The sequence below is a fragment of the Plectropomus leopardus genome, chromosome 3 (genome assembly GCF_008729295.1).
Source record: "Plectropomus leopardus isolate mb chromosome 3, YSFRI_Pleo_2.0, whole genome shotgun sequence".
NCBI lineage: Eukaryota > Metazoa > Chordata > Actinopteri > Perciformes > Serranidae > Plectropomus > Plectropomus leopardus.
Window position 1 is genome coordinate 30,442,005 of NC_056465.1, and position 24,733 is coordinate 30,466,737.

The 24,733-nt window shown below is 41.9% G+C and overlaps 1 protein-coding gene across 1 annotated transcript in view; it reads left to right on the plus strand.

The window, feature by feature from the left end:
• The first annotated feature begins 3,413 nt into the window (after positions 1-3,413).
• The window catches only part of prrc2c (proline-rich coiled-coil 2C), a 29,850-nt gene continuing 8,530 nt past the window's right edge, over positions 3,414-24,733 (plus strand). The window contains exons 1-18 of the mRNA XM_042482815.1: positions 3,414-3,798; positions 11,832-12,001; positions 12,265-12,439; positions 13,349-13,458; positions 13,800-13,925; positions 14,030-14,331; positions 14,447-14,526; positions 15,659-15,795; positions 15,897-15,984; positions 16,099-16,279; positions 16,377-17,022; positions 17,667-17,839; positions 18,595-18,886; positions 18,998-19,208; positions 19,885-22,329; positions 23,234-23,397; positions 23,995-24,149; positions 24,278-24,716. Of these exons, the coding sequence (XP_042338749.1) occupies positions 11,887-12,001; positions 12,265-12,439; positions 13,349-13,458; positions 13,800-13,925; positions 14,030-14,331; positions 14,447-14,526; positions 15,659-15,795; positions 15,897-15,984; positions 16,099-16,279; positions 16,377-17,022; positions 17,667-17,839; positions 18,595-18,886; positions 18,998-19,208; positions 19,885-22,329; positions 23,234-23,397; positions 23,995-24,149; positions 24,278-24,716 (5,839 nt within the window). The 5' untranslated portion in view covers positions 3,414-3,798; positions 11,832-11,886. The remainder of the gene's footprint in view (positions 3,799-11,831; positions 12,002-12,264; positions 12,440-13,348; positions 13,459-13,799; positions 13,926-14,029; positions 14,332-14,446; positions 14,527-15,658; positions 15,796-15,896; positions 15,985-16,098; positions 16,280-16,376; positions 17,023-17,666; positions 17,840-18,594; positions 18,887-18,997; positions 19,209-19,884; positions 22,330-23,233; positions 23,398-23,994; positions 24,150-24,277; positions 24,717-24,733) is intronic.

Below are 24,733 nucleotides of genomic sequence, written 5' to 3' on the forward strand. Positions count from 1 at the left end.
TTTCTTTACTAATTTTCTGGTAATTTTTTTGTAGTTTCTGCTGTCATTGCTCATTGCCTTCTCGTGTTTTTGAAAGAAATCAAGCCAATTTAGTCAGGTTTTAAAGTGACACTTAAAATGACACTTCAGATCAATTCAAGCACTGGGGAGGGAGTTTTGGTATTTATTTGGCGTAGGAGAGGGANTTTTTTTCTTTTTTCTTTACTAATTTTCTGGTAATTTTTTTGTAGTTTCTGCTGTCATTGCTCATTGCCTTCTCGTGTTTTTGAAAGAAATCAAGCCAATTTAGTCAGGTTTTAAAGTGACACTTAAAATGACACTTCAGATCAATTCAAGCACTGGGGAGGGAGTTTTGGTATTTATTTGGCGTAGGAGAGGGACATTTAATTTAAATTGTCTTATTTGTATTTGTTTTAAATACCCCCAGAACCTCAAAACCTAGAATGGGGTTTTAAAGGCATGATTTATTTTTTTTTAAAAATCTCCTAAATTGCACCATTTATCATAGCCAAAAAAACTGTGAAGTATGGTTACTTACCGAGCAAAATGATGAATGGGTCCCAACGTACCTGAAAGATGTACTCAAGCACATTATTTGAGCAAATACACATTACTTTGCACCTCACGAAGCTTATATTACATCACTCCATCTCCAGGCTGAACTTCAATTAATCTCCAGTCTGGATTTTAAATAAAATAATGAAGATCAGTCAATGATGCCACCTAATGGCAGCTTCAGAACTCAGCTGATGATTGATTTGGGAAAAAATACATGAAACAGTGTTTCGTATGTTCCTTTGCATCTCAGTGCATCATACAGAGATCATGTGATTAAGGATCTCCCTCTGGGATCTCTTTGAATCTCATGTAGGTAGTAGAAATTGTTTTTAGGGTTGACATGGTACAAGTGTGTGGTATAAGCAATAATCTAGATATGATTTTAAAAAAATTGCAATGATAACTATTACTGGGAAGGTCTATCATTTATCTTTTCATTTTTTTTGTCATAGTTGTGTGTATTTTAGTTTATTTTATGTAGGTAATTGAAAGAAGTAAGGAAAGGTGAGCGGGGAAGCATGGACACTGACACAGGATGTTCAGCACATTTACACCATCATAAGTACATTTACTTAAGTACTGTATTTGGGTATAATTTTGAGGTACCTGAACTTTACCTGAGTATTGCAATTTTATGCTACTTTAACCAGTTTCAGTAAATAGTGCACTTTTTGCTTTACTAATTTATCTTAAAGTTTTAGTTACTAATTACTTTGCAAATGCATATTATTGATAAGAAATATAGAACAATTAAGAGATTACAATATATTATTATAGGTTTAGTTAATTATAATTAGATCCATGTTTACCAGCTGCAACATTAAAATCATGTACATAGCCTATGAATGTATTACTAAAACAAGTCAATACCGTCATATTATCCTTAAATGAGCCATTCTGCAGAAAAGTACTTTTACTTTTAGTATTTAAAGTATATTTTGATGCTGATAGCCTAATTTTGTTCCTCTACTTAAGTGAGATTTCAAATGTAGGATTTTTACATTTTTTTTATTTGTACACTGTTATAATGCTAGTTTTACTCAAATAAAACAATGAATACTTCTTTTAACGCTGTCAATCAGTTAACCAGTGTCAATAAAAATAATTCATAACATACTCAACAATAAAAACTATAATCTGAATATTTAAGAGTGTTCAAACAAACCGCTGCGCGTGAACCACCGGTAGACCCCGGAAGAAGAATCGACCACGCGTGACTTGTTAACATTTGGGTTGCCAGGTTTGAGGGTAGCTATGAAATGAATGGTATTCGAGGAATGTCACAGATTTGATTTATTTGAGAAAATCTTTTGTTAATTCAGCTGTGTTTACGTGGTTGCACATTTCAGTACATTGGTAACCAAAATGTCGACTTATTCTGTGAATGTTGCGCCTTAATGTTTGATAATTTTGTTATACTTTGTACCTTACTGTTAGATCCTAGTCTTTATATTTTAAACTTTTCTGCGAGCTGTCTCTTACATTTGTAACCTTACTGTTATCTCGCTTTATATTTAGGTTATATTCCTCTATATGTGTTTAATATTTACTCTACATTTGCTTGTTCTGCCATGTTATTTTAGTCCTTGCACACTTTGTATTTACATTCATAACTGCAGCACAGCAATTTATATTAACGTGACCCCCTAACTTTTAATAATAGATTGATTTGATAATAATAAAAAAATCATGACAACTTTATTCATATAACACCTTTAAAAACACGTTTACAAAGTGCTTTAACAGTATTGGTTTAATTGATAATTAAGTGACATAATGAATGTTTGTTCTATGTTGAAAATCTTAAAATAAAAAATAAGTAAATAAAAAAGACTACACAATGGCAGGAACTCAGTAAATAGAATAAACATCAGCATGCCAAACAGAGAAAGATCTAGAACAGTCAACCAAAGGCAAGAACAAACTGCAAAGACAAAATAATAAAGCAAATAAAAGTGATAAAACAACTCGCAAGGCAGTTAAATTACTAAAGTGAGTACAGTTGCAAGATCATAAAAGTAATATAAGAAATAATATAAGAAGACGACATCATATCAAAACCCTCATGATAATATTATTAAAACTAAGATTTAAAAAAAATAAAGATAAAAATAGAATACACAGAATGCACAACATAAGATGGAAATTAAAACCCATTGAGATAATATTAATAAAATAAAGTTAAAAACAGGGTGTGTAAAATGCATTCAAAAATTTTAAGCAAGGTGGCTTATCTTAGCTTTGGTGCGTAACAAACTGCATCACCGATATTGTTTTGGCTGTTTGGAAACCTCCCATTAGACAGTTGCAGATGATCGCAGTGAAGGCAAGTAAGGAATAAGTGAAGGCATTAAAAAATGCGGGTTAAATGCAGATAAAAAAAACTTACACTGGAATTCAGTGGTGTTATTACATTACAGCAAGAGGGGTTTCTTGCAGAGGCAATATAACAATAAGAGCCAAACAATAAAACCAACTAAGGCCAGAAAAAGAGAGAAACAATTACAAAACAAAAATAATAACAACAACTCAAACCAATAAGAGTAGACTAAATGCTTTTCAAAGAATATTAGCAGTAAACACAGAAATAATAGTACTAATAACAGAATGAAACACAACCGTGTCAGAATAAAAAGAATAAATACATGATAAAACAAAATACAAACTTAAACAGATGAATTAAAACAGACGAGTTGAAATAAACGAATTAAATCAAGTTTATAAAAGTGGGTTTTAAGAAGTGATTTTATTTATTATATTTATATACAGTCTATGGTAAGCACCACAGAGGGTTTAGAGTTTGAGAGGAGGATACGGGGCCGATAAATCTGGCAACTCCAGTCTGCCATCTTTGATTGTGCGACAGGCCGTGGCGCGAGCGGGGCCTCACACAACTAGAAAAACGGTCTGACACGAGATAACGGGTGGGAAGAGACACGGAACCACGGGACGACCGCGCACCGGTTCCCACACTAGCGGCCGGACAGACGAGGACAGACTGGCGGCTTGAAACGGCGCAGAAGACGTTAAAGAGAGGCCGTGCATGTGGAGAGCGGTTTGTTGGCAGCCAGCGAGCAGAGCAGCTAACCATCGTTAGCCGAACTGGGTTAGCAGGCTAACCAGCTTTTGTAATCCGCCGGCCAGACACACATATTCGTCCACCACAAACCAGGCCGAAATCGGATTTCAAGTCGCGCCACACAACAGCAGAAAGGACAAAGAAGGCACCGGCGGTGGCAGGTGGGTCTTCATGTCACACAAGGTTAAAAAAATGAAGTTTTGCCCTGTAGCTGCTGTGTTGGTGTTAGCTAGCCGTTAGCATGCTGCGGCCACTGAAGGGCTTGGAGTGGATGTGATGGCGACTAGTCAGAAACGAAAGTATGCTAAGCGATGCAAGCTGGCGGCCTGCTTTCTTAACAGCTACATATATCATTATCTTTATCATACTCTATTTTGTCGGCTAGGTTGTAGAGTTCACATTTTTGTGTACAACTTTTGCGCAATTAAAGTATCATTGTAGCCCGGTCCGGTTGAGTTCCGGGCGGAGAGGGCCTCTACTCCCTGCCGGTATGAGCCACCCAGCCCACCAGTAGTTTGATTCATGGAGAAGGATGGCCTGCAGACTCCTCAGTGGCAGTGATTTACAGAAACAATGCGTTTAAAACATGTGACTGTCATCTTAGTCATGTTTGTCATCTCCGGATGGGTCTTAATGTGCTGGCTTTGTAATATGATTTATTCTTGATAATTTGAAGCCTTGTGTACAGATTAGCATCGTGCTTTCCTTCTAAGTCATGATACCTTGCAGATGTGGTCTTAAAGAAGCAGATTTTATTGTGAGTCTGTACACACTGCCTAAAATTACAGTTTTACAGACACAAGATTGTTATTTTGAATCAGCAAGGCAGCAGCAAATCTATGGTGGTCTAAGATTTTTGCACAGTATTGTTCTTTTGACTATAGTCTTAGTCATGTGTTTCTTCTCTGAATGGGTCCAAATGTGCTGGCGATGTATTATGACTTATTCTTGATGATATGAAGTCCCGTGGATAGATCAACACCGTGCTTTCCTCTCAGTTATAATACCTTGCAGATGAAGTCTTTAGGAAGCATAATTTATTGTGTGAATCTGTACATTCAGGAGTTTGAAAACCAATTCATTAACTCTATTTGCAGATATCGACATCAGCTTTGGGATTGCTAAAAGGCAACATGGTATTGTTTTAATTATCCTGTGCCGTGCAAAAGTCATAGGCCACCTTAAACGTTGCTATTTTAGCAAGGTTATATCGATCATGCCTATTCCTTTCTCAATAGTCTCTTTACTAAAATACAGTCAGAACATACAGCATCTGTAAAGAAGATTTAAACAACTCGAACAGGCTGAAGTGGGTGGTTGGTATTGTTTTATAAATAAAGTACTATGCAACATCTCAGGTTACCTTAAACTTTGCAATTTAACAAGGTTGTCATGATCATACATATTTATGTCCCAGTAGTCTCTTCACTAAAATACAACCAGAACATACTGTAAACCAGTACTTTGATTAATGGGGAACAACGGCAAGCAGACTCCTCATCGGCAGTGATTTACAGAAACATTGCGATATTATACATTTGACTGTCATCTCAGTCGTGTTTTTCCTCTCTGATTGGGTCTAAATGTGCTGCAGTTGTATTTTATTTTGATAATGTGAAGTCAGATTAGCACCATGCTTTCCTCTCAGTCATGATACCTTGCAGATGATTTTAAAGAAGCACATGTTTATTTTGTGAGTCTACATTCAGGAGCTTGGCCAGTTTGGGGTGTGAAAGACCTCAAATGATTCAGAAGGCCTATTTGCCGGACAAGACATATTTATTTATATCACACATTTCATACCCAAAGGCAACCCAAAGTGCTTTATAGATTAGTCGAGTCAAGTGCTTTACAACATACGACATCCCTTTGTCTTTGACCCTCACAGCAGATATGAAAAAAAAAACTCCAGAAAAAAAAGCAAACCCTATAGCTGGGAAAAAATGTTAGAAACCTCAGGTGGAGCAACTGAGGGGGGGATCCCTACTCCAGGATCGACAGACGTTGCTGATGTGGAAATCACCTGGGGTAGTACTAATAGGCAATGTGGTATTGTTCTATATTCATGCATCCATGATTAGGGTCTGTATCTGGGGAGGTCATGCACATATATTGATTAGAGTCGTACCTATTGATTGGCATCTCAATGATCCTGGCCTGATCAGCGATCTATTGCAGAAGACAGAAACATTTTTTGGAAGGCTCAAGCATTGACTTAAAGAAAAAAGACATGATAATGAATTGTTACTATATTGTCTGGACTGATATAACATTTTGCATGTTATGAACTGCATTGTTAGGCTGCTAAATTACTCCCATGCGTATAGTACTGTGCAAAAGTCTTAGGACACCCACCTTAAACTTTGTTTTTTTAGCAAGGTTATAATGATCATACCAATTTATTTCTCAGTAGTCTCTACTAAAATAGAACCACTACATACAGGAAATATGTATAAGTTATTAAAAATGCAAACATTTCAGAAAACAACAACTTCAACAGGCTAAAGTTGCAAGTAGCAAGTGTGACCTTCCTTTCCACTTAGCATGTCTTGAACTCTTTTTTGGCAGAGAATATGATATTTACAATACTAATCTTCAGGTGTATTTACACTAGGTTGCTTTCAAGCTCAATACTGATAGTTTGTTACCTTTTGTCATGGTTTTATGCTTACATGTTTGGTCTTTATCCCTTTCTTTGTTGAGCATTACATCCATGGTTTGTGACAGTTGAACTCACTGAGAGCTGGCTACTAAAAAAGATCAAGTCCCAATCAAAATACCAAAAATAACACAATTTGACAGGCACAATATTGTGATTTTGCATCAGCAAGGCAGGAAGACATCTATGGCGATAGAAGACTTTTGCACAGTACTGTACATCTGACTCATCTCAGTCGTTGTTTTTTCCTGTCTGATTGGGCCTAAATGTGCTGGTGATGTACTATGATAAAATCTTATGATGTGAAATATTGTGTACAGATCAGCGCCGTGCTTTCCTTCTCAGTCATGATACTTTGCAGATGTAGTCTTAAAGGAGAACATTTTAATTGTGTGAGTCTGTACATTCAGGAGCTTGGCAGGGTTGGGGTGTGAAAGACTCCAAATGATTCATACACTCTGTTTGCAGATGTGGAGGTCACTGGGGGGAGTAATAATAGGCGGCATGGTATTGTTTTATAGATCCATTTATACATCCATGATTAGACATATGTCTACAGCATCGGACTAGTTTTATGGAGGTCATTCACACACATTGATGAGTGTAGCGCTTATTGATTGGCATCTCAGATCTTTTGTTGAAGATGTGTGTATCTTTTGGAGTGCTCAAGCATTGATTTAAAGAAAAACGATGCTTATTAATACAAGTGCAAGATAATGTCTGCATGTCAGCGGTATCAGCTGATATTGGCTTTAAAATGAAATATCTGAACAGACCAACATGCTAATTTCTGCCAATATGACAAAGCATTATTTTTCATTGAATTTTTTAATTGAAAAGTGAACATGTGCAAAACATCAAGTTAAATTGTTTTTCTTATTTGGCACAGTGAATGAATGTTACACACATCGAAAAACATTTAATTTTATGTCACCATCTGCCGTTTGGGTCATTGCAATAACAATATGCATAATATGTTAATTCTACTCTAAAACAGGGTGATGATCACTAAAAATACGTGGGGGGAAAGTGAATCTATAGATATCTGTTTTAGTTTGGCCAAATTAGTTGTTACATATCGTTTATTGGCAAAAATGGCAAAAAAATCCAATATTGTGCATCCCTACTTATTAGTTATTTCTTTATTCTGATTCTCTTTGCAATAAAATGACTTCAACAAGGATGGAAATCAAACATTGCATGTTATAAACTGCTCTGTTATGCCCCTAAAGTGCTCCCATGTGCACATTTCAAACTGGCATATTCAGTAACAAATGTTTCTTTTGTCAACTTAATGAAAACACAGCCACCCCTCAGATTCTCCTGTGCTTAATGGAATTACCAGCAACTCCCAAGGGAGACCCTCTCGGTGGTATTGATGACCTGGTGCCGCAGAACCACAATACACTTAAGTGGCTTCCAATCCTTATCTTTTTCCGAGCTTTTTGTTCGAAGAGGCCCCTTGCCATTGACCCTGATCGAAATGAAGATTAGTCAGTAAATGTGTACTAATCAGTTCAAGTAATGGATATGATACATTTTCTATTTACAGACCAGGATTTGTAGTTCACTATCTTGATGTTTATGACCATAGCTTTATGCAGCATACATGTATAAAACTACAACCTTTGTCTTACTGGCTAGTATACTTACACATGAGACTACATGAGACTCTTATCACCACCCACAATATCATCATAGAGTGCATTTAGTAATTTCACACCTATCGTTATTGTAATATGACTTGCGTCTGTTCCCCCTGTTACAGGGCTTCTTTTTTGGAGTTTTTCCACAGGTGATGTGAGGGTCTAAGGGCAGAGGGATGTCGTATGCTCTAAAGCCCTCTGAGGCAAACCATGTTTTGTGATAATGGACTCTATAAATAAAATTGGCTTGACTTGACAAATGATTAAAATAATATTCTGATTATTGTTATATTTTGGACCAGAGTTTTTCACTGGAGACTGCATTATTATACAAACAAACAGGGACAATGAAATGCAAGCCTGTTATTTAAGTGCCCATCATTTAGGCCATCTACCTGTCCTCTTTTTCTGTGACTTTACTGTTGCCATAGGTGGGTCAGTCCCATGACCCACTATAAACAAAAGATTTGGGTTTATGTGCACTGCTCAAGTGAGTTGTCTAACCCGACTCATGGATTGAACCTACAATGCAACAGGGAGTCATAATGTGCTATTAGGGCACTGTGGGGTTTTTTTTGCGAGTGCATAGAGAACAAAAATCATGTACAAACTGTAAAACAGGACACTTGATTTTGTACTGGTAGTGTCATCATAACATAAAAGTAGCTTTAGTAGCTTAATGGTTAAATGGATGGAAATGCAACAGCCAGAATCAGTGAGGAGCATTCTTAACACATGCACACTCGCATACAAATAAAATAGTTCTTGTCTTGCAGGAACACTTAAATGTTTGGTTTTTGGGTTTTGTTGTTTTTTGGATGCACAGTGATGCAGAAGTAGTTGCAGGGGTGCAGGGTCATCCTGGAGTTCAGGCTGAGCTGATAGCAGCTGGAGAGCAGAGATGCTATGTATGCTTAGGGCCAAGTCTTGGGTCTTTTTTCTTGCAATCTTTTGATACAGCCCTCTGAAAATACTTCACTAGAGAAAGTCTTAAGTGCCGTAGTGAACACGTTGATAGGTTAAGAGATGGAGTTAAGGACGTACACAGACGTGAACCGTTCTGTGTGGAGGGCTCATTCCCAGGTGATTTTGGGCACCCAGTAAGGCTGTGCAATATGACAAAATATATTGTCTGATGATAAATAGATGTCTATTGTTTCATGTTATGCTATATCGTTTATTTAGTTTGCGTCATCTGATCACGCTTTGCATCAGTCAGCGTGGTTGAAGGAGAGTCTTAATACAGTCAGTGTGTGTTCTGTGGTGTGTGGCAGTCCCAGACAAGCACCCTTAGTCGCGAAAAAACTACTGCTCTTTTGCTAGACTCGCTGCAGTGATGCAGTTTACAGAGTACTTAAAAAAAGATAAAGTGCTCCTGCTACATTTAAATCATTTTGTCTCCACGCCGCCTGTCAAGCATCACTGCTGCACATGACAAATTGTGCTAGAAACATTGATTTTTAATGATGATAAATGCAAGTGTTTCACTTGTAAATTTCTTGTAAATTGTGTCTGCTGATCTGTGATTAGTCTGCTCCGCCAGACTTAGAAGCCACACTCAGCCTGGTTTTTAACTACAGCATCATCGAGATCATTGTTATGTCTTTATATTGTGCTGCACACAGTGCACACAAATCGACAAGCCTGTGTTAAAGCTACTCTGAAGTGTTCAAGTTTGTGGCAGCACTTGGGATGACTGGGACTAGTACAGATACTTTTCAGAATGGGGTGTGTTGGCCTTAAAGACTGAGACTGGTGACAGCACTATTTATTTGTTGCCACCTCTTCTAATTTCAAAATCTCTTGTCGTTTGCACCTGGCTTTATTGTCTGGTTTTTGTGTCTGGAAAAAAACATCTTCAGACAGCTGGAGAGTGTTTCTGCAGATACTCAGGCCTGAAGCCTCAATTGTGGTTATGCATCATAGTGTCACCAATCCTCAGCTTTCGGGAATCAACAACCACAACTAGAACCAGGAAAATGCTGGAGAAAATACTTGCACTGTCTCATTGCATTGAAAGGGGCATGCATACGTGATGGCACTGTGGCCTACGTATTTTTAAGGTGCACTTGGGACACCTGCAACAGAGACACAACAAAGAAAAATTTGATGCAGGAGTGTAAGCCATTGTAAAAGGGATACAGCAGGTTTGCAGGGGTTTAAGATTTTCACGGCACACCTAAGAAAATGTTGCAGTTTTGCGGTATCATGATATTACAGAACCATTATTTTTAATCAGAAAGACCCTTAAGGGAATGAAAACAGAAGAGTTGGATTTGGGTGAACAAAAGTGTTATTACTATAATTCAGATTAGATTTTTTTTATTGAATTATAGGTAAAAATCTCCCTTTCGAAAATAACTCAAGTTTGGGATAGAGTCGCACAGATGGCTTACAATACCTAATTTTCAGTACCTTTAATTTTCATTTCCCATCTCAAGTGTCTACTAATCAAGTCTACTAATTAAATAATAAAGGAAATTTCAGCCTGTTTTATTGTCATGCTATGGACTCTCATTGCATGTATTTTAGATAATAAGAACTAGGTTGTTCTCAAAAGAAATGACTTTTCCTTTAAGTGGATGTTCCTTTACAAGGTGTTCCAAGGCCAAGTTACAGATAGAGCCTTAGCTCATCATAGCCGTCAGCTCCCCCCAACACACATACACACACACACTCACACACTCACAGACGCTGTTCACCACTGCTCTGTTAATAATAAATGACCTCTATGTGACTTGGGAAAGACACTGCAGACCAAAACATGCTTTTTCTGTGTCCATGGTACTGCCCACTCTAACCCTTTCTGGTTGTCTCTTGCTGCCCCTCCGGAAAGCCTTCGATTCCTCCCCACCAGTCCTTTTTTTCTTGCTACTTTCTTAGATCTGCTTCATACTGCAAACAAAATGAGAATTGGTGTTTTGTCAGTGGTGTACAGATTGAGTGACCTTTTTTGCACATGATCCCGGTCCAAACCCTGTTAAGACTAGCTAGACTTGTGTCATGTGTGTAGACTTCAAATCAGAAGTTTTGCACAGATTGGTATTGATACAGATACAGATAATGATGTATATTAATTAGATTGGGCATTGGCCAGAAACGGTTAAACCACAATTCATTTTTTTTGTCAATATTATCATCAAATTCAGTGCGTGTCCTCCCATCAGTTGTATTCATGAAGTCATGGTGGGTCAGTGACTTTTTTTTTTATGCCATGGCATTCAGTGTCCTCGAGTTACCTTAAATAAGAATAATTTTAATGAGTTCCACACAGTGATGTATTCAGATTTTAAATTTGGTAAAAAGAGAGCATTAGCGCTAGCAGATAACCTGAGGTTAGTATTTGAATTGCTATTGGGAGAAAAGAAGTCAGATCAGAGGACGGCCTGGTACTTATGAAGACCTCAACCATGAACTGCAACTAGAACATCCTATTTCGCGTGGGACCTTTGCAGCACATCATTCCCCAGATTTCTCTCCCTGAATTTATTTTCATCTCTCCCATCCAGTGTCCAATAAAGGTCATGCTCACCGTCCCCAAGACAGCTTTGCCTCTGTTTGATTAATGTCATTTGATATGTTTTTTGTACCATGTGCTTACTTCTGTATGTCATTTGCAACGAAACCCTTGTTTGAGGTGACATTTTTTTCTTTCTATGATCTTCTCAAGGGTTAATAAATAAACTTATGTTCTACCATCGTCTTTGCTTGCATCCTGCCTGTTGCAGGATGGCAGCATGATATGTTGCACCAAGCTTAGTATTTCCCATATAACACCTGTCTCCATAAAAGCAGATGTATCAAAAAAGGTTCAGATATATCATTTTTGTCCAAAGCCAATATCCTCCTCATCTTTTATGATCTTTTTTCTCTCACCCTTGTGCTGAAGGAGGCTGGTTCTGGGGGCGAGGCCAAAGGACCAGACTCAATGAGTTTCCAGCGAAATGTCCGAGAAGTCAGGGCAGAGCACCAAGGCAAAGGATGGCAAAACAAAGTATGCAACCCTTAGCCTCTTCAACACCTACAAGGGCAAATCCCTGGAAACCCAGAAAACTGCAGGTAAGTCCACCCTGTTATTCTCTGTTACAACTAATGTGAACAGACAGAAGGCTCCATCCGTCTCTATCGTCATCTCCATGTCCGTCTGTAACGTTCAGCATAAACAAGCCCTCAGTCTTGCACACTGTTATGATAACTAAAGTGGATTGTATTTGTAGTAAATGTGAACAGATTGTTTTGTCTTTGTGTTCTGTTAATCAGGATACTATAATATATTCTTTAAGGATGTGACCTTAACCACTGATTTTGTTTCTTTGTCCCAGTGGCTGCCAGACATGGGCTCCAAAGTTTGGGCAAAGTGGCTGCCAGCCGGCGCATGCCCCCTCCGGCCAACCTGCCCAGCCTGAAGGCAGAGAACAAGGGAAACGACCCCAACGTCAACATTGTCCCCAAAGACGGTAGTGGCTGGGCATCTCGAACTGAGGGAGGGGAAGAGAGGTAAATATAATAGCCTGTGCGTGTGTGTGAACATTTGTGAATAAACACACAAAGCACCATCGTTTTTGTTCTAACGCTTCTGTAATCTGTATGTTAAGCACTACATTCATGTTTCAAATAAAATCAGAAGTGGCTACAGTTTTATGCACATTAATATTCCCCTATTATTCCAAATATGACAGTATTCTGAATTTAATGTGGATCATATAAACAGCATATTTAGTTTGAATATTCCAAATCAGTCTGTTTCACGAATTTAGCATTTTTTGATGGGACATGCCAGTATTATTCGAGTTTTAGGAGCCTTTTTTTTTGTATATACACAGCCAATTCGGAATATGCATCTCAACTGGGGTGTTCACCGCAGTTTGCAACACACTGCCTCTTGTCTGTTTATGGTTGGTTCTGTGCGTTGTTATGGATAAGTTGTACACAGACCAACTCGCCAACAGTTTGCGAAGCTGTGGCGTAAAGGTGCATGAAGAAGAAAATCCCACATTTCTGGTCAGAAGGAGAAACACACCTTTTTTTAAAACTTCTCTATCAAAAGGTTTTTGGAAATGCACACATTTTGTAACACCGACCTTTTCAAGAAGTTAAAGAAGGAACTAGAGTTTAAAAAGTCTGCCATCTGTAGGAAACTGTGAAAAAAACATTTTGATGCAAAGGAGCAAAATGACAAGCAGCTCCAGCTGTTCTCCATATTTTGATGTGATAACCGACATGTCAGGACACAGTAATCGGAGTATGTACGGCTGCATCCAAATGTGAGTGTAAGTGGAATAATTAGACATGGAAACAGCTTAGTAGGAATATTTTCTTTTTCAGAATAAGGGCAAAAACCTGACTACTTTGTGCATGTATACATACTCAATGTTATTCGTAACTGTCCTGTTTTATGTGCCACAGGCAACAGGAGACGCCCCCACCCCAGAACAAACCAGCAGTGCTCCAGTCACAAGAACCCTCTATTGGGGGCAGCCGTTCCTGGGCCAACAGCAAGCCTACACAGCTAGACGGTAAATTTGCTCTCTTCTTGCTCCTTAAGAATTACACCTACTCATAAAACACAGATTACCTGTGCTCCTTCTTGGCATTTATGTAGGAGGTTGTGAAAACTATCCAGTATGTTTCCTACTGGTGTCCAAACAAACAAAGGCATAATTCTCAATTGGGTTACAGCACTCAAGCATTATAGTCTGCACGATCCATTTGATCTCAACTAAATGTGATGTGGAGTTGGAAGTGGTGATGTGCACAAAATGACAATTAGACCTTTCAGTGCTTCTCTGTAGGTCGCTGTATTATATGAAACATTGGGATTTTTTCACATCAATAATAACATGCTTGTATTGTACAGGAGCTCCTCGTGTGAGCAGCCATTTTCACCAGGAGTTCCCGAGCCTGCAGGCAGCTGGTGAAGTAGAAAAAGGGGACGGTCAAGAAGAGGAGCCTTATGGACCGGGCCCCAGCCTCAGACCTCAAAGTATGGCCTCGCATAAACATCATTCAGCGTTCGCGGAGTGCTTTCTGTTTGTCTGCTCAAGTCAGGTCAAATAATAAACATCTCTCTTGCTTCTGTTGCGTTAGATGTTGGCAGTTGGCGTGAAGGAGGAGGCAGGAATTTGAACACTGCACCCAGCCCCCCTGAGATGGACAGCAGGGGTCCGGAGGAGGGTGGCACGGTCCTCGGTACCTCTACACCACCAGGGGAAGCTGACGAGCCTGGCCGAAACGTAACCGCTGACGTTCAGAGGGAGAAGAGGGATGGCAGGGAGAGGTTGCCCCCCTCTGCTCCCCCTCCTCAGCCTAAACTTAATGGCGGCCAGCAACCTCCTGCTGGGGTGCCAACTCATTTTGACCCTGCTTTCAGGAGCATGATGCCACCCTACGTAAGTCCCAGTTTGATATTCCTGATTTGATATGCAAATTAGAGTTACTGTACTTAATTGTAATGTGCATCTCTTCTTCAGCCTGTGTGATAATTGCAGTCTTTGTCTTTTTTAGATGTTCCACGCCTATCCTCAAATGACCTTTGGCCCAGGACAAGGCAACTTCAGATACCCCGTACCACAAGATGGAGCAAAGTGAGTTCACAGCTTAATAGCTAAGCCAACATACTTGGGTTAAAGCCACTTAAAAGATTTTGATTTGTATATAACTGTATCATTGCACAAATACAATAAACTCTGGAATAGATAATGAGTAAAACAATTACTCACTTAAAGATCTATAGTGTAGGCTTTATGGGGTACAATGGCACACTAGAATATAAGTATGTTTTCTTGAGGGTGTGATCACTTGAAAATAAGTAACATGGTTTTCATTACCTCAGAATGAGACGTTTATGTCTATATAGGGCGCGGATCCTCGTCTACAGCAATCACCATGTTGCAACGCCATGTTTCCATAGTAGCCCAGAAAAGACAACCCAAACGTTGGATCTAGATGAGGCCTTTCGCTTCTTTGCAATGGTGACCGTAGTTAGCAGCCCCTCCGTGCCGAGCTGAGCAACGTCACGGAAAAAGCAGATTTGAACGTGAAACTGTTTTATTCAGTGATTATTACCGGTTTAATTCACCTGGTTCATTTGTTTTGTTAAGGCAGAGACCTCTGCGAATAATTCAGCTCTTGCTTTAAAAAAACAACAACTACTGAAAATCTGAATCATAAGTTATCAGAGAAAAAAGTGATTATACATCAGCAGGTGCTGGGCTTAGCAGCCTGTTTGTGACAAGTTACTCAGTGTTGCAGAAACACCAATTTTAAAATGTGAAACTGCTTTATTCAGTGTATTTACTGGTTTTAATCACCTGATTTGTTTGTTTTGGAGAGGAAGAGACTTTTGCTGATAATTGGGCTCCTAGTAAAAAAAAACAAATGAACACTGAAGGAATCCTAACCAGAAATTCATGTTTGGCACATGGGGGACATTTCAGCTGGTTGCAATCTGCAGTCCTCACAGCTAGATGCCACAAGGTCTTACACACTGTTCCTTCATACAGTTTATATTTACCAGATGATATTTGTAGTAAGAAATTAACCCACGTTTCCTAAATAACAATGGTAAGAGGTCGTTAGATTACGTTAAGTTTTCAATCTAATGCACAAATTTGGCCAATTATAGATACATACTATAGGGTTAGGTCGAGGTAATTGTTTACTAGAACAGATAGCATAATGAGCTTTCCTCTCCTTTTTTCTCTGCTGGTTGATCAGGGGTCCTCGTTCTTCACGACCCCAGCAGCCGCCCCCTCAGTCCTGGCTCCAGGACCCAGACAGACCCTCTATCATCAGCGCAACGGAACTTAAAGAGCTCGACAACTTAGACACTGATGCTGATGAGGGCTGGGCAGGTTCGTAGCTATACCTGTGAACTTCAACTAATCAAAGTAGGAAAAAAAGTAATTTCACAGTGGTTCTAGCATCTATCAACCCCGCCCTTTCTTCACTTCAGGAGCTCAGATGGAGGTGGACTACACGGAGAAACTGAACTTCAGTGATGATGAGGAGAACCAGGCTGCTAAAGATAAACGAGAAAACTGGTGAGTATTTTTAATCTTGAGGTTGAAGTGAGTGCTGGTTAGCTGAGGAGATGTCGGATGGAATAACTTGTGATGATTTTTGTTTTTACTGAACTATTTTGACATTATTTTCAGGGACTGGATGGGTAAAGTGGATCGTGTAAGACCTCGGACACAAGATGGTCAGGAGGGCTGGAAGGAGGGCACTGAGGACCGTGGGGGCAGTAAAACCTCATGGGCTGATGGTGATCCCAGAGCGCCATCACCTGGCAGTATGGGGCAGTACAATAAGCCAGCTGCTTCACAGGACTACCAGGTAAAACTGGATATGCATTATTCACACCTCCTGTCAGGTGTGCACTGTTAGCTTTGACAGCAAGGTGATGAGTCTGTATCTGTGCCATTTTCTCCAGGGTGGCAGTCGTTCTGTCACTGGCGGAGCTCCTCGTGTGACCAAACCTCAGGCTGCAGCGGCACCTGGTGCTGAGGAGGACCCTGAGGCCTGGCGACAGAAACGCAAGAAGCCTCAAGAAGTTTCTGAAGCTGTAGAACGAGCAAGACGGCGGAGAGAAGAGGAGGAGCGGCGGATGGAAGAACAGCGACTTGCTGCTTGTGCTGAAAAACTTAAACGTCTCAATGAAAAACATCGTCAGGCAACTGAGAGCAAATCTGCCCCTGCGCCGACCACCAATGAAGAAGCAGGAGCTGCTCAAGAGGAAGAGCCCTCATCAGCACCTGCTCCTGTATCCAGTCCTGCACCTTCAATCCCAGTTACACAATCACAGGCCTCAATCATGCAAGCTCCTCTTCCTGAGAGGGGGGAGCGTGACAGGGAGAGGATGGACCGAGAACGAGAGAGAGTCGAACCAAGTGTTGAGGAGGAGGTTCACTTGCCTCGACAGCCCAGCCCCCCCGTCCAGAGACCTGTGGCCGTAGCTCCAGAGCCTCAGAGTGAGGGAGAGAGCTCCTTGGCTGAGGTCGGTCCCCTGATGGAGGAGAACCAGACAGACAGGACACCGGTGCCTATCCGAGATTATTTCAACATAGAGGACAATAGAGGTGAGTTATTGTAGAGATATTTTTTCACAGTTACGTTTACAGTAAATGACGATTGCAGGATTCCCGTGGATCCTTAAAGTCTTATAAGGTTGATGAAATCATTCATTTAAAAATAAGCCCTTTATTGGTATTAAAACTCATTTATGCTAAGATATGGGAGGTAGGATTTTAATATGAGTCTATATTTGTTGTGATGTTGCATTTAGGGCTGAAACTGACATTCTAAAATCTGTGCAAATGATTTTCATAGAAGCTTCGTTTAATCCATATAATTATATGCAATGTACTGTATTTTCACACAAATGATTATAACTGTGGCACACTTGGCTTACGCTTATGGCGCAGCATGTGAAGACGCCTCAAAATCATACATCCAAAATAAAAGACATAGTTTGAGAGTGAGAAACAAAAAAATGGCAAGTATTTCCCCAAGTCTGTTCAACCCTCATATCTGCCCCAAGCAAAAAAAAAGTCTTGTTTTATGATAAAATGAACAATGTAAAAACTCAATCCAACTGTGGCAATTCTCTACCTGGTCGCCCCCCATGTGCCTCTCAAAATTGTTCCTCACTCTGCATAATTGTCAGTTCAGTTATTTTTTTTCACCAATTTTGGTTATTATAAAGTTGGTTGTTTTCCCACAGTGGATGAGCCCCACCTGTCTCTGCCTCACATGGACACCCCCAGTGGTGAGGAAGTCCCTGTGGCACCACCACAGCTGGAAGGAGAAGCAGCAGCTGCTATGCGTCCCTCTCTCACCTCAGGCTATTCCAAACAGTTTCAGAAGTCTTTGCCACCTCGTTTCCTCAGACAGCAGGTAAGGATGTACACAGCTGGCTTCTCTGGCTAATGCAGTCCAGGATTTTGCTTGTTAGACCATAATATGTGGTGGTTGTGAAAGGAACTAGTGGGTAGGGCTGAAATTTAATACTATTGTTATTATGAATTGATCTGCAGGTTATTGTCAGGATGAATTGTCCTTTCTATAAAATGTCAGGTAAATTTGTGAGGAACACTTCTGAGTCCAAAGTGACCTCATCATACAGCTTTAATAGTTCAACCAAGTCAAAACCTGAATACTTTTTATTTATAATCATAAATACCTGATATCAGCAAATGTTTAACCTTTTAGCAAGAAAAAGGACTGAAAATAAATGAATTATCAAAATAGTTGGTAATTAATTGACTAATTGTTGCAGCTCTGGTAGTGGGCTAGTTTCCAAATTGTAAATAGAAAGGTCATTTGATAATGAATTGTGAATTTTTTGTAGTGTGGATTGGGGCTTTCTACAGTGGACGTGTTGATTTGTCATAGCGGAAGAAGTACAGGTGTACCTACTGGCATTACTATGTTACTGTGTCAATATGCTGTCTCACAATTGTTTGAATTGATTCAAATAATGATCACAGGTGGCAATTTTCAAAGCAATGTGTTGTCAGAACAAACAGATCTGACACTGAGCTGTCAGCACCACAAAGACAGCCACCTTTGATGTAACTGATACCATTAAAAACATTTCAGATTTACTGATCTTATGTTTCCTTTGTTACTATTCCTGGTTGGTCCTATAGGAGCAAATGAAGCAGCAACAATGGCAACAACAGCAACACCAGAGTGGGGGCTCTGTGTCCCCGTCAGGTGGTGGAGGTGTTTCAGCTCCCCAACAACAGCAGCAGCAGCAGCAGCAGCAGCAACAGCAGCAGCAGCAGCAGCACCGCTCCATGTATCAACCCATGGGCCCCCACCACCAGCACCTAGCCTCCATGGGCTTTGACCCCCGCTGGCTCATGATGCAGTCCTACATGGACCCCCGCATGATGTCAGGGCGTCCTCCCATGGACATGCCAACTAATATTCACCCTGGTAAGATAGAAATGGATATAGTTTGTGCCTTTGTTTGTGATTGATGATACTGATGAGCTGTCAGATGTGCCAGACAACCTGTTTTAAGTTTCTCTGTTTTGTCCTCTCCAGGGAGGATGCCTCCTAAGCAGATTGTGCGCAGAGAGCCAGGTGACAACTCCAGCTCCAGCTCTGACTCCTTTGACCATTTGACCCGACCAATTCGTGACCACGGCCTGCCATCAGACTCACGGATGGTATGGGGATCAGACCCATATCCACAATCAGAGCCGCTACCATCTGTAACTCCTCCGAAAGGACGGGAAGATAACAAGGAGCCAAGGTAAAAATAAATAAATCATAAGCGCAGCGCTCCAGTCGCAATTATTTAGTCACATTTTTCGTCCACGGATCACCAGTGCGACTTGTAAATATTAGTAATTTATGAACTGGAGAGCTGTTTGTTTGTCGCCCACTCATAGTGAATGATTCCTGCTAAAGCAAACATCCAACTGTTGACCAAAAGCTTCAAGTCCACAGCAAAAACATCGACAGCTACGGCCTGAGACGAGCCACATCCTTCAAAATAAAAGCACCATTGGCCCCATTTTGATTTATTTAAATATAACAATATCTTTAAAAATGTAGTTATGAAAGTATGTAATTTAACTAACCGTATTTCATTAAATTAAATGTTGTTATAACAGCAGCGTGTTCAACTTTACTATATGACAGTAACTACTTTATTTAACTTTAGGACATTTAAAAATATAGATCTTTATCTTGTATCGCAATATAGTTTTAAAATATTGCAATATTACTATAAAGCCATATCGCCCAGCCCTGATAGGTTATACAAGCCTTTTTAAATTGTACGCTTTGCTGCTGTATTATCTAGAAAAATAGAAGTATCAGATCAGGATTTGGTATTTGCAGATACACAATATTAAATGATGTGGTTTGGGGGGGTGGAATATGTTCAGGTCATCCCTAACAATAACATTTTTGTTTCTCCATAGGATTGACTCAGGTTTGGATCTGGACAGGGGTCTCCCTGCAATGTATCCCCAGGACCACAGTGCATTGGACTCTCATAAAAGTAACTTCTTCCAGGACCCTACGGAGTCCCTTTCAGCATTTACACAGGGCCCAGAGGATGCATCAGGGCCTCTTGACAGGGTCCCTGTCGGCTCAGCTTTTGATCCGGAGGAGCCTGGCCTCCCTAGTGGGGAAGAAGTTGAAGCTCTTGGTCAAGCTATGCTCCAGAGGAGTGTCTCCCAGGGCTCCAGCCACTCCCTCAAGCTGGATGAGCCCAGGTTTGATGGGCTACCCCTAGTAACAAAATCACTAGAGCTCCAGGACACAGGAGAGCGGGCTGATGATAAGCCCCAGAATGAACTCTACCCCCAGGCTGCGGTGACTAGCAACAGAGCTACACCTCCTGCTGATGGATTACACAAACAAGAGAAGCTGCCTCTGCCAGCCACCAGCAAGCAGAAAGCCGAGCTGCGCTGGGGCGGGAGGTCAGGGGCAGGACGCAGAGAAGGACCAGGGGGAGAGAGACCTGTCCGCAGGTCTGGGCCAATAAAGAAGCCTGTCCTAAGAGACATGAAAGAAGAGAGAGAGCAAAGAGAAGAGAGGGAGAAGCGTCATGAGAGAGGAGAAAGAGGAGACCGGTCCAAAAAAGATCAGTTATCCAAAGCTCCTTCTGCAGCCGCTGCTGTGTCTGAGGGCTCCAGACCTCAGGGTGAGGCCAAGAGAGAAGCTGCTGAGCCTGAGGAGACACAGACTGGTCATCAGAGAGTCAGAGACTCCCAGCCTTCATCTGGAGCTCCCACCTCCTCCTCTCAGGAGGAGAAGGTAGACAAACCGCCCAGCAATGACAAACATCCAGAACCCAAGCTGCCCTCCAGGAAAGAGTCGAATCTTCCTCCACGTGCCTACCGGCGAGAGGAGAGAGAACGGGAACGTGAGAGGGAGAAAGAAATGGACAAGGACAGAGAGAGAGAGTGGCCTGCTGACTCTAATTTCAAAGGACGTGGTCGAGGGGAGTATTATTCCAGAGGACGGAGCTACCGGGGAACGTACAGTGGTCGAGGCAGAGGGAGTCGTGGTCGAAGCCGGGCGGAGTACAATTACCGAGAGCCCCGGTCGCGCTCTGATTTACCTTCTGTTGGAGGTGCTGCTGCCTTCCGCAACAGGGAGGAGAGCGAAACACGCAGCGAGAGCTCAGACTTTGAGGTTATACCAAAACGTAGACGGCGTCGTGGTTCAGACACCGATTCTGAGAGTGAAGGTGGGAGAGAGTCTGCCAGTGATACTGGACCCTCTGACCGTGAGCCTAGCACCAAACCGAGCCGTCCACTGAGACGAGAGCTCCCAGGGGAAGGCCGGCCTGTGCCCCACAAGCCAGGCTTTGGACCTCCTCACATGGGGGACAGGGGTGGACCTAGAGGGGATGATGAAAGCAGACCCAAGCCAGGTTTCCTTCCTAAAGGGGAGCCTTCTCGGCGAGGAAGAGGAGGACTGTACAGTAGACGAGGTGGAGCAAGGGAACGCGGCGGACCTCGCTCAGGCCCTCTTCGACGGCCAGGAACCAGAGAGTCTTCTTCTCAGTGGCCCTCCAAACCCATGGAGACATTCAGACCTGAGGATGCGGAGTCCACACCAAGATATGACAATCCTGCTGTTGACAGACGGCCGCCCAAGTCTGATGGCAAGAAATTTGGGGACGGTGCTCCTCAGAGTAGTAGAGAAAGGCCTCGTAGATCCAGACCAGCACGGCCCCCCAGGCAAGATAAACCCCCTCGCTTCAGGCGTTTGAAGGAGCGGGAGGCTGCAGTGTTAGCTAGTGGAGAAACCGCCCCAAGTCCCCCTGTCCCTCTACTCCCAGTGCCTGCTGCTGCTGCTGTCCCCAGCTCTGCCCAGGCACCAATCTCCCTCTCCCCGACCCTGTCTAGAGCTCCAGGAACCCCTGTAACTGTGCCTGGGGAAGTGGCCGCTAGTCTGCCTGCACCTGACTTGTCCTCTCCCGTAGAAGCACCATTGCCTGAGACTAGCAGCCCCACCATCACTGCAGTCGGCACCAAGTCCCCCGACTTGTCCAACCAGAACTCTTCAGATCAAGCCAATGAGGAATGGGAAACTGCCTCTGAGAGCAGTGACTTCAACGAAAGGAGAGAGCGAGAGGAAAGAAAAGGAGCACTGGAGGCTGCTAACGAAGCAGCCAGTGCCTCTACTCCGGCACCTGCACCACCTCAGGGCTCTTTGACCCCCAATAAAAGCCCTCCTGATGGAGGGGTGACTCCAAAACGTGAGGGGGCTCCTGCAGCCAAGAGGAGCTTCTCAAGTCAGAGACCTACAGAGAGACAGAACCGTAGAGGCAACAGTGGAGCCAAGCCAGGCCGCAGCTACACAGGAGGCAAGGGGGAGAGGAGGGGAGGGGCCAAAGCCGGCCGCAAAGGGTGAGTTTCAACAATCGGGCTTTTGTCAGTTGTTAGGCGCTTACTTTGGCTGCTTACATTAACACTTACCACAATGAAGTTGAGTCAATGAACACTGTGCAGTAGAATAATATGGCAGGATCATTCACACACAATAAAGCTTTTGTGTAGTTTTATTCCAAATTAATAGCTGCACTGCAACTAAGTGTCCTGTAATTGACCAGAAAAGTGTTATGGTTATAAATAGGCCTTGGCAGTTTATCGATATTGTATAAATATTGTGATGTGAAAAAAGATTAAATTTTTGATATTGCAAGTGTTGTCTTTTTCTGGTTTTAAAGTCTGCATTACAGTACAGTGACGTAATTTTTAAACTTTAAACTGTTATAGCTTTCCTGTTTGCTTTTATCCACTTAGTCATTACATTACTGATAATTATTTACCAAAATTTCATGTGAACATTTCATTAGAACACCAATCATCAACCCAACAGTATTTTCACAATATTGATATTTAGGTATTCGGTCAAATATATCGTGATTTTTAATTTTCTCTGTCACCCAGCCATAGTTAAAAAATATGGATAAATATGGCTTCAGTGTGGTGGTATTTTTAGACTAATTGCACCTTGTCAGTGGTATTTCTAATGGAGAGCAGAGTGAAAATGTTTTCTCCCTTCATCTAAGTGCATCAACACTCTTGCAGTCTTTATTGTCTTCTACTCCAATGAGAAGACAGTAATAAAATGAAGAACAAATACAATTTTTTTTTTGCAGTTAATTTCCATTTTAATATTCTTCAATACTGCATTATTCAAGTCTGGTGCCTCCCTTACCACCACACTGTTGTTCTCAATAACATTAAAATGTGAGACATTAACTCTTATATTGAGTCTCATTTCTCCTTTCTGTCTCTGTCTCTGCAGTCCTACTGCCCAGCAGAACACAGAGGGGGCTGCACAAGCAACGGGAGGAGCATCCCAGAGGCCCACAAAAGACCAGTCTGGCCGTCGCAAAGATGAGGCCAAACAGGCCGCCAAGAAGCCCAAAGAGAACGCTCTTTCTCAGTTTGATCTGAACAATTATGCCAGTAAGTAAACATATTTATACTCTACCCGCTTTTACACAGCAACTAAGTCCCTTCTTCATACCACCCTTGCGTTTTTATACAGAACCAAACAACAGCAGCATCATCCCACTACAGTGTGTGATTATACACTGATATAACATGTCAATCACAATCATGAATCTTTTCTGGTTTATGGTGGCTGATCTCATCATCTGCTCTGAGGGCAAGGAGCTTTCGCATCTCATTGTTTTCCAAATTTGTGGACATTTACGGCTGCTGCTCTTCTTTGAAATAGCAGCTAGTTACTTACAGCAGCTTTTTAAGTCTCCCGCGGTGTATTCGTAATGAAAACGTCACACCTCCCCACCCATGGTCACATCTTTCCAGCTTTAACGTTTTACACAGACCTTGTTACGGGGCTGTTACTACATCTGTTCCCAGCTCAGGCGAAATCACTCTGTCTCCCCCATGGTGAGGCAGCATAACAGCGTAATATTAACACCTTGAACAGTCTAAATGTAACTTCTGACTCTTGGGTCTTGCTGATAAGCCAGGAAGTTACAACTGACTCCAGCTACTCTTCACTTGAAAGAGTTTCCTTTTGTCCTGTCACTGTAGGTGTTGTGATCATCGATGACCACCCAGAGGTCACCACCACCGAGGACCCACAGTCCAGCGCCAATGATGACGGCTTCACGGAGGTGGTCTCCCGCAAGCAACAAAAACGCTTACAGGACGAAGAGAAACGGAAAAAGGAAGAGCAGACTACTCAGGTTAGGGGAGCACAAGATAAATATGCCAACTAGAATTGCAATATTTTAAAGATAATGAGCTATACCATTTTGATACATGATAATATTACTTCTTGATAAAGTATACTGAACTTTTACTGCTCCCACAGAACTGGAGTAAAAAAGGCTCTGGTGAGAAGGGCAGAGGAGGCGGAGGAAAGCTGCCGCCAAGGTTTGCCAAAAAGCAGTCATCGCAACAACAACAGCAGCAGCAGCAGCAACAACAACAACAACAACAGCAACAACAGCAACAGCAGCAACAACAGCAGGCCTCACAATCACAGCCTCCCGCAGCCCCCGCACCCCAGGCCCAGCAGCAGCCCCCCATTTCTGCTCCCCAACATCCTCACCTCACCCCCTCCCAGCCGGCCACATCTCCTCAAACTCTGGAAGGCACAGTGGCTCCAATGCCCTCCATCCCCTCTGCCACTGTGGACTTTACCTCAAAGAGCCTACCCCCAGCACCCACGCAGACACACAGCACTCTGGGAACAGAACTGTGGGAGAACAAGGTGGCAGGCTCCACTGTCCTTCCTGAAGTCAAGAAGCGTGAGTGCATGAGTCGG